Source organism: Triticum urartu, chromosome 3 (genome assembly GCF_003073215.2).
Source record: "Triticum urartu cultivar G1812 chromosome 3, Tu2.1, whole genome shotgun sequence".
NCBI classification, from domain to species: domain Eukaryota; kingdom Viridiplantae; phylum Streptophyta; class Magnoliopsida; order Poales; family Poaceae; genus Triticum; species Triticum urartu.
Window position 1 is genome coordinate 10,885,278 of NC_053024.1, and position 10,137 is coordinate 10,895,414.

The window sequence follows — 10,137 nt, forward strand, 5'->3', positions numbered from 1 at the left end:
CCCGGCATCGGCGACGTCACTCGATACTGTTACCCTTCGTGGAGGCAAAGCCGAGGTCTCTCCTATCCACCTCCGAACCCCTCCCGGACGAAAGTCCAAAATTCAGTTTGGATTGGGCGGCGGCGGCGGCGTCCTGCGCGTCGTATCCTCCATGAAGGCGCCGTCTTGGGAGGACCTGCTGTTCGGGGGAGAGATGCTATGGATGGTGGGCTCCGAGTACCTCCAGTAGTGGCGACGGTGTGGAGGTTGCCAGGTGGTGCGGCGTTGTATCTACCGCATAGATGACGATGGGTTTTGGCGGCATGGTGCAGCTGCATATCGACGACGGATGCGGCTGGATGGACGAGCGCAGGGCGGTGGAGCTGTCTGGCGCCATGGTGGCGTCGACGGCAGCGAGACCGAGCAAGCTAGATACAGCAGTATAACACTGAAGATGGATTGGTGGCAGGTGGATGCGGCGGCCTCATACTCGGCAGGCATCCTGGTTGAGGAGTGCACCGGACTGGTGGGTACCCCATACCCGGCAGGCGTCCTGATTGGGACCTCATGTCTTAGATGTTAGATTTGGATACAAGGTCTGTTTGGTATTAGGCCCATACTATCAGCGCCCCTTCATCAACTGGTTAGGAGTAGCGACAAATGTTGCCTATACGGTGGCTTTAGTATTATTACTGTTGGATGACTTTGTAAGATCTTGTGTAAACTACTAATAAAATTGATGCATCTACTGTCCAGATGCAGAGGCCAAGGATCCTACTCCTTAAAAAAAAACAAAACCTCATCCGTATAAGGCTAGAACTCAGGAGCATTTTTTTTGTATATATACAGTTTCCGTCGTGTGCGATCGATCTGTTCGAATTAATTAAGCAGGCCGTGGTACTTGTCCGAGTAGTATAGGAATTCTAATACGATCCGTACGTGGTATATAGCATAAGGCCGCCAGCTTCTGGTACGTACGTACGTGCTCTCGCCGGAAAAGTCGGTTACGATGGACGTCGTCCCCGCGGCGGCATCTCGCAATCTTTACCTGCTCGACCTCGTGAGTTCCGGCCCGAAGCTCATCCACCGTGGCCTCGTTCTCCCGGACGGCGAGGTGGACAACATCTACCTCCCTGTCGACACGTTCCAGCTCTTACGAATCGATGACACTGTCGTGTATAAGAACATCGGCGACATCACGGTGGTTGACAGGAGCCACCTGTACCCCGGACAGGTGGTCGGGTCGGCCTCCGACATGGGCGGCCAAATCGGCGTCGTCACCGGCGTCAACACCATGCTCAACCTGGCCAAGCTCGACAACAAAGGCCTGCCAATCAAGGTCATCAGGGGAGTGTCCCCATCTAGCCTGCGGCGCATCAGGAGCCTCAACCTTGGCGACTTTGTCGTGTCCGGGCCGTGGCTCGGCCGCGTCGTGGAGGTGTCGATCGACATCGATGTATTGTTCGATGACGGAGCCGTCTGCAGGGTCAGCGATGCGGAGTCCAAGAACCTTGTGGCGGTGTGTGAGAACCGCCACACCAGGCGTCGCTGCCAAATGAACAGCATATTCCACCAGGGGCAGTCCGTCGGCGGGCCGGAAGCTTGTTCAATCTTCAAGGCGGCACGGTGGCTTAATAGCTATTGGCATCCTCAACGAGACCTAGGAACCATCATGAAGCTGGAGACGTCTGGCGTCCTCGTCTACTGGGTTGCATCAATGCATTGTGGCACTGACAAGGAGCTACTGGAGGCATCCGCTCCTCCGGCCTACCAGAACCCAGACGATCTAACATTCTTCTGTGCCTCGTACAACTGCTGCTGGGGGCTTGCTGACCGCTGTTTTTTTTTCTTGAAACTAGTTCCAACGAAGGGGGTGGAGCTTGCTCTCCTGATCAACATGATGATGATAATGATGATGATAGTAATGATGATGATGATGAGGATGAGGAGGAGGAATATAACGCATGCTCAGAGGACAATCAAGAAGAGTGTGAAGCATCAACCTCTCAGGTGCTACCTCCCACGAAGCAGAAAGATGCGAGGTTTTATCGGAAGCAGCTAAGGAAGCTTGTCTTTGAGGGCCATAGACGGGCGCCACGGTCACAAGTCATGAGACATGTAGAGGTGGAGTTTCCCATGCTCGTCGCCAACACGCGCACCACCGTAGACGTGGTATGGCAAGACGGCACGCGGAAACAAGGCATACCTTCAGCGACCATCGTCCCCTTTGGGATCTGGAATGAGCAAGAGTTCTTCCCCGGACAACATGTTGTCGCCAACGTTCTTCCTATTAATGCCGCCGTTGACGCTACTGCTGACGTGACAATTACTAGTGTCAACAACGACATTGCCGCATCCGGAACTGGACCAGCGGAGCGTGTCGGCATCGTCAAGAGCATGCAACACGAGGACCAGACGGTTTGTGTATCATGGTTCAAGACGCCAGGGCATCCTGATGAGGCTATGTTGGTCGAGTGCGATGATACCGTCAGTGCTTATGACCTAAGATTGGACTCTAATCACTCTGCTTACTATGGTGATATTGTCATTCGTATCATACCATCGGTACCAACAGATGACGGTGAAAGTGCACCCTTGTTACAGGGAAACAAGAAGAAAAATGCCGTTCCCGCCGATCTTTCATGGGTGGGGCGGGTAGTTGAACTTCCTAATGGGCACGTCCAAGTCAATTGGGGTGATGGTAGCATGTCAACGGTACGTGGGTAGTTTCTAGTACCTTTCTTAGATCTACAACTATGTTACATTCTCTACTAAACTCATTAGTTGTTGTTGATTTGTTTGGGCGAGCTGCAGGTATCGCCTCATGAGATCGTTGTCATCAAAGATGAGCACTACATGGAGCTATGGCTTGAAATGGGTGACTGGGTAGAGGACAATGGCATCGATGAAGCACCCGAAGAACCGGTTGCTGCCAACACGGTATATTTCTATCTTTGTAAACATTATCCACTTGGGGACTATTTTGGTTTCTCCTGGTAGGCACCAAATTAAGTACTATTTATACCATGATAGATGATTATATGGATGGATTCACCTCAACTGATGTGCCTATATGTGTTTTTACCCGAAACTGTAGGAATTTCTTCCCACAGTTATTTTTGTACCTCAAATGATGTGGCTATATGTGTTATCTGATTTTAGGACATTGATCTTCAGAATCTAGATAACTATGTCGAAAGTGTCAGCCCGACAATGTCAAGGACAAGACTTTTAGGTTTGTCATTCCGGTCTTTGCTTCAATTGACCAGCGACATGGTGGCTCGAGGTAAAGGATACTTGATGAACTGGCGGTCATCGTCGTCGTCGTTGCCAAGCTCAGAGTTACCCACGCCCGCAAACGATGATAGTATCGGTGGTGCTGCAGTGGAGACCAGCGATGCTGCTGTAGATGTGAGCAGCCACGGTTTTGACGGTGGGCCGAAGGCTGCAGGTGCTACCTGTTGCTTCGATAAATCGTTGTGCTTTCCACGTTTCGATGTACTGCAGATCAGCCCTCTGGATCACCACTACCTTGACACTACGGACCAGGTAATTATATATGTTAGAAAATGACGAGGAACGTAGGTAATTATTAAGGTTAGAGTAAGGAAGGTTTACATGCACAATATGATTAGTCTAACGCTGGAATCGATTTTACGGCATTTGTTTTTTAGTGCAAAACTAAACTCCCTGACTTAAAATTAGTAAATGACCACACAACATGTTGCAAGTCATTACAAAACGTATTTTACTAAAGTATAACTTTAATCAACACCCTTTTTTTCAAGGAAATGCAGGGCGCTAGTCGTGCGAAGAGTTGGGCTAAAGCAGTGCAAAAGGAATGGAAAATTCTGGAGAACGACTTACCAGGTATGTGAGTGTAGCTCAAAATATACGGTCCATATGCATGGATACAAATGAATAGCCACTTATTTAATTGCAGAAACCATTTACGTGCGAGCGTTCGAGGACCGCATGGATCTGCTCCGGGGGGTGATGATGGGCGCAAGCGGGACACCGTATCATGACGGCCTCTTCTTCTTCGATCTGCAGCTACCTCCTTAGTACCCGGATGCCCCACCACAAGTGTATTACCACTCCTTCGGCCTACGCCTCAATCCAAACCTCTACGAGTCTGGTACAATGTGCCTCAGCCTGCTAAACACATTCGGTGGCGAGGGCACCGAGGTCTGGTCCTTGACGGAGTCAAGCCTCCTCCAAGTCGTTGTCTCCATCCAGGGCCTTGTCCTCAATGACAAACCATACTACAATGAGACTGGCTACGAGACAATGGTCGACAAACCGGAGGGCCGCCACAATGCGCTGCCCTACAGTGAGAATGCTTACCTGCTCACCCTCCGGACCATGCTACACCTTTTACGTCGGCCACCTCGGGGATTTGAGGAATTCATTAAGGAACACTTCCGCCATCGAGGAAGGTTTGTGCTCGGGGCATGCAACGCGTGGCTGCAGGGAAATATTGTCGACAATGCTCATGCCACTGAAGTGAGTAGGAAGCAGCCGTGCTCGGCTGGGTTAAGGCTTGCACTCACCAAGGTAGTGCCAAGCCTCGTGGCAGCCTTCACAGAGATCCGAGCCGAGGGGTGCGAAGAGTACCAGTAGTTGTGAATCAAATTGCCATGTCCTCTCAGCAACGCACTAGACAGACGAGTTCTGGTTGGCTCTTTTCATTATTTGTTCCTTTTACCGGCTGCATAATTGTGCCTGACTGACCAAGCCAGTTTCCATCTCACACAAGCTGCTAAGCTTGCAGGCATGTGCAGTGTAAAGGCGAGCAATTTCTGCATATATTGATTGTCTCTGCAGAAGAACTTTTTTGGCCTCTACGGTTCTACCAAAAGGATTTGAAGCAAACGCTCGTTGCAATATAGATGATGCTTCTGTATTTATGAAATACTATTACTAATTTTCTTCAACTTTTGCCTGAAACTGTATGTGCAAATAACAAAATATTATGCAGATTCCTTAAAAAACTGCACGTACTTTTGCCTGTCATGGTTGGGACCGCAGGGATGGCCCCCCGCTCGTTGTGCCAAGGTCTAGGGGGAACCGTCGGCCCAACAGCCATCTGATCGGTCAAGACTGAGTCATCGGTGCAGTACTCGAGCCAACTCTCTTCGGCACCTAGCTCACCTGTGTAGCTCCTTAAATAATAAGGCGGACGCTAGCCATCGATCCATCATCTGATCCCCGGAAACAGACTCAAAATGTTGCATGTTGCTTGCTCATTGTTTTTCTATTTTCCTTTTTACAATCAACACTATGCTTCTCCTGGTCGTGGAATTAATTCATTTGCTCTTCTGTACTGCGGGTTAATTAGAGATGATGCCAGGGTGTTTCATGCAAAAGTGCAGGCAACGACCGGTCCAGCCACATGGCTGCCACTTGTCGAGCTGTAATAGGCCGGGGACTAAATCATCACATCCAATGCAAGTTGGGGTATGGTGGAGTTGCATTTTACAAATTTGAAACTAAAACATCACATTCTACACAAGTTAGGGTACCTCGGGTGCTTTTATCTCTTGCTCTATTTTTTTAGTACTAATATGTCACGAATTTTGCTATGCTTATGTTAGTTCATCTGCAAAGGGAGGTGTTGGTACGGTAAAGTGGGGAAATATGCTTCCCTTCCACAGCTATATAATCACTTCCAAAAGTCATAATTTTTGTCAGCGTGTACATTTCTAGAACTTAAGAGGGTAGACTGTGAAGGAAATAAGTTTTAATTGAATCATCAGATGGAAAACACTGTTTGGTGTAAAGCTACCATTTAAGACGGTTTTGTTCTTAAAGTAGATCATAACCATGTTATAACAAAAGTGAAGCTATAGGGTGTCGTTCATGCTTATTGTTCTACATTTCTCTGCTGTTGATTTATCAGGCTGCATATTATAACAAAAGTGACGCTATAGGGTATCAGCAATGCATGAAAACAAATATAGAACCACCACAATGATCGAAATTGTACAACATATCGCTTTGATCAACAAGGTGCGCCAATACCAGACTCTTCTAAGATAAAGGCTCCATGTAATACAACTATGTTCGGTAGGCTTCGACAAATTTACAAAGAATTTGGGATGCGTTTGGTTGCCCGCATCTACCCCAACTAGCCCGCATCTACCCCAACTAGGCCCGCATGGGAAAAGTTTGGCCCGTTTGGTTGGCTGGATCACAAACAAATGTTGGGCCGCACGGAACTTAATGCACTCCCAGCGAGGCCTGCTTGAGCGCATGTGGTGGGCCCCAATATAGGAGGGATGTGATTTCTTCTCCTACCTCCACTAAACTGTTCCCTAATCTCCTTTTCTTCGTCCCTTCTGGTTCCATTGAGACAATCGATTCGTAGTTTCATCAACCGTAGAGGCCTTTTGGGGCGGCCATGACGTCCTGTGTGGCCGTGAGCACTGAAGAGAAGGGGAAGATCAGAGAGGAGTAGAGGAAGAAAAAGCAGGAGAGGGTGACGAATGGGGGCGCAATGAAGGGCGGCAAGGTCGACCTGTCCGGGATGCGCTGGCGCATGTCGTCGTGCTTGTCACTGATCCTCCAGCCGTTATCCTTGTCGTCGTCCGCGGCATTCCGGCATGCGCGGTCGATGCCATCAATCAAGGCGCTGGCGGCAGAAGGCGCGCTGCAGCAGTGGTGGGAGTTGAGACTTGGTTGGATCATGACCAGGAAACCCTCCTTCACGCGTGCCGTCGAGATGAGCGTGGACGTGGCCGCCGTGCTCGGATGCCACCGCCTCAGCACGCTCCGACACGTCTTCTACAAGGGACGCGTCAATGTGCACCGCCTCCTGGGCCGCGACGGCCTCCTGCTCGAAGGCGTCTTCGTGCAGGACTTCAGGTGCGACTGCATCAACTACGACCAGAACTTCAACAACGGCGACATCGACACCAGATGCTAGTTGTTGCGCTGTACTGGAAGGAGGCCGCCGCCACGTGGCTCGTCAGGGAGAAGGCGCAGCTCGGACGCGCCCGTGCCGCCGAGGAGGACGCCTCCAGCTCCCGGCGTGAGAACGCCGAGTTCGCCGAGCTGCACCGGGCAGTCGACCACGAGAACGACGGCCTACGGCGCGCGCTCAAGCGGGCGGCAGAGGAGACCAGCACAGCTAGTGAGTCGCTCGAGTTCGTGACCAACATTCGTAGACTCCGGCGGGGTGATGACCGCCGCGAGCCGGAATCGCGTCCATTAGCAACATCGCGGAGCTAAGGTCAGCGGCGGTGGCGGTGGCATTGGTCGACGCCAAGTCCGCCATCGCGAGCACACTACCAAGAACTCCACTGTAACTTAGTATGTCATGTGGGTGTTAAACTCTTAATCACGTTGCATGTATACAAGCAAACACCGGTTACTTGCATCTACAAAACCAATGCACGCAACCAAGCGCCAGACCAAAAAAAATGCTCCCCTAATGCAGGCAGCCTATATGCAGACAACCAAATTAAGTGCAGATGATGTTTTTTCTTACATTAGCTCAACCAGGCCTAGGTGAGACAAGTATGCAAAGTGCTAAAAAAATGATGTAGGTAACCAAACGCATCATCGATACACTTGGTAGCGTTCGACCAACCACACAGTTTAAAGCCTTGATGTAGTAGAACTATTTCTCGTAAACAAGCAAAAATACAAGTATTTGCTTCCGAAGGATATTGCAAAGGAATTACTTTGCCAATCGAACATGACAGATAATGTGTACGATCCTCCCACTCCCACAAACATCCATATTCCAAGGCAAGTAAGCGTGTCAAGTTTCTCTCTTCCCAATCGGGAATTTTGCGAACACGGTGAAAAATCGATCAAGAACAACGCATATTAGGACATACAAGAACACCGAATTTTGCCGGCATCCGTTGATTTCACTTCATTATACATTTTCTCTTCTTCCTACTGTTTTCGCCTCATCATACATGTTTCATCTCATTATACATGTTCTCTTATTCTTCTTCTTGTTCATCATGAAAAACTACTCCATCCACAAGACTGTTGAGTCCTGCAAGCTTCTCGGCCATGCATGATACCCTCGTTTACGATCACATCATACTGCAAGCTACAAAAGATCGATGAGACTGTTCTACATTAGAAAGAATCACCATTACACTGAAGTGAAGGACATGAAAAACAGTCAACTGGCAGCGAACTCCGTGCCTGGTGCGCGGTGAGCCGTATCTCGGGCAGGGCCGGCCCGGGGGGGGGGGGGGGGGGGGGGGGGGGGGGGGGGGGGGGGGGGGGGGGGGGGGGGCGCCCTGGGCCCCCAGAGTAGGAAGGACCCCTGATGTGTGATGTTTAGGAAAGATTTGTGATTTTTAGGAAGAATTATTTTCCACGCGACAGATCGATTTGATTCTAAAAAAGGGACAGAATTCTTCGCATGTAACGGATCGCCTGATTTTTTAGTGATGTTTAGTAGGAAATAATACTTACGCATGTAACAGATGGACTTATCCCTTCTCAAAAAGCGGAGACAATTGTGACAGATCCATTAATTCAGGCATTGCCGCGTTCGCGCGTGGTCTTCTCGGCTTCCATTTCTTCTCTTCCACAACTGGCAACCAATCAGCCATGGTCAACCACATGTTGCCCGCGTCATTGTGATTTTCGGCTGCTGTACGCGATTAGTGAAGGAAGATAATGCGATTTTCAAGTCTCCATCAACCTCCGCTTCAACGCAAATCTTCTCTTTTTTATAGTCTTTTCAGATTGTTTGGCTTCTGAAGTTAACTAATCCTCGTACATACCTCTTTCTCGCACTCCGGTTTCTTGTCGTGATTGGGAATAGAATAGGGAAACTCGGATTTCTGTTCGTGACTCGTAAGCAGCAGCAAAAGCATGCAATTTCAATATTTCTAGCCTTCCAGGTACCTTATTCCATGCCTCTTAATTAGCAGTGTTCTTAATTTCTTTTATCATATGTGTGTATGCTAATTAGCAAGAATGCTATTAATTTAGCAAGATTTATCTAGAAATTATCCATGACAATGAGAAAAAAAGAGAGAACATGCAGATGAGTTGATGGTCCCAGAAAGTACTTCAACTGCTTCCGTGCAAAAAAAAAACAAAGCACTTCCGAAAACTCCGAGGAATTAGCTTTAGTCGCTGTTGAACAACAACCTAGTGAAACATTATAGGTCAAAAAACATTTAAGTAGGCACAGAAGTGTTACTAACTAGATGATGCCCCGCACGTTGTTGGGGTAATATTTTGCAGTATTTTAGTGAGATTTTGGTTATATGGAACATGAATATTTGAAATAATAGTTTTCAAAATTATATAAGAATTAAATCTAATACCATAATAGAATGGAATCTTACATGCATGCATGTTTGCATGCTGAAGTGGATTTTTAATATGCATAGTTGCATGTTGATGTGGGCCTTTCCTATGCAAGTTGAATGATGAGGTGGCATGCTTGCATGTTGAGAGAAATATGTTAGTGGGGGCTAGCTATTTAGATATAGAAGATTCAACTAATAATTGATTAACAAGAGCTGCCAAATTTTATGTAAATGATTATGACCCTGGTTTTTATAATAGTCGAGATGACATGGCAACATAAATTATAGTGTAAAGTGTATTTATTTGCAATTGAAAGAGCGAAAAATATATTTATTTGGCTTTAGGGCCCCTTCTAGTTATCTCACCCCGGGCCCCTGAAATCTCAGGACCGGGCCTAATCTTGGGTTTACTGACAAACACAGACACACTTGGCCAGAAGTCTGACCAGCCATCCATACAAAAGCTACAATCCACAACTTTGATGTGCGCATCTCTAGGTCCCGAGGTGGGAAGCAAATTTTCCATCATCTAGAAATCACTAAGTTTGGGACGCGGCTTGACACATGCCAAACGCAGTTCGCATGTCTATTACCTGGGTAAACTAGTTTGTGCTTACAAATTGGACCTTTCCAAAGCATCTATCCGGACTGGGTTTTCTTGGAGCATGTGATGCAAAAGTTGGATTTCTCTCAGCGGTGGCCCACATGTGTCACATTGGTGGGTGGACTGGATTATCTCATGTGTCACATCGGTGAGATAGTATGTTAAATTAAATGAAACCCTCTTGGATTCATTCGCACCGTCGCGTTGTCTTTGGCAGGCGACCCACTCTCTTCCTTTTTATTCCTTTTTGTGGTTGAT

The 10,137-nt window shown here is 48.2% G+C and overlaps 1 protein-coding gene and 1 pseudogene across 1 annotated transcript; both read left to right on the forward strand.

Annotated features, from left to right (window-relative positions):
• The first annotated feature begins 988 nt into the window (after positions 1 to 988).
• On the forward strand, positions 989 to 4,602 carry LOC125547624 (annotated as a pseudogene).
• A 1,780-nt stretch (positions 4,603 to 6,382) lies between these two features.
• LOC125546475 lies at positions 6,383 to 6,907 on the forward strand. The gene is made up of 2 exons (XM_048710731.1): positions 6,383 to 6,400; positions 6,455 to 6,907. Exons 1-2 carry the CDS (start codon positions 6,383 to 6,385, stop codon positions 6,905 to 6,907), a joined length of 471 nt encoding a protein of 156 aa, XP_048566688.1.
• Positions 6,908 to 10,137: the final 3,230 nt, after the last annotated feature.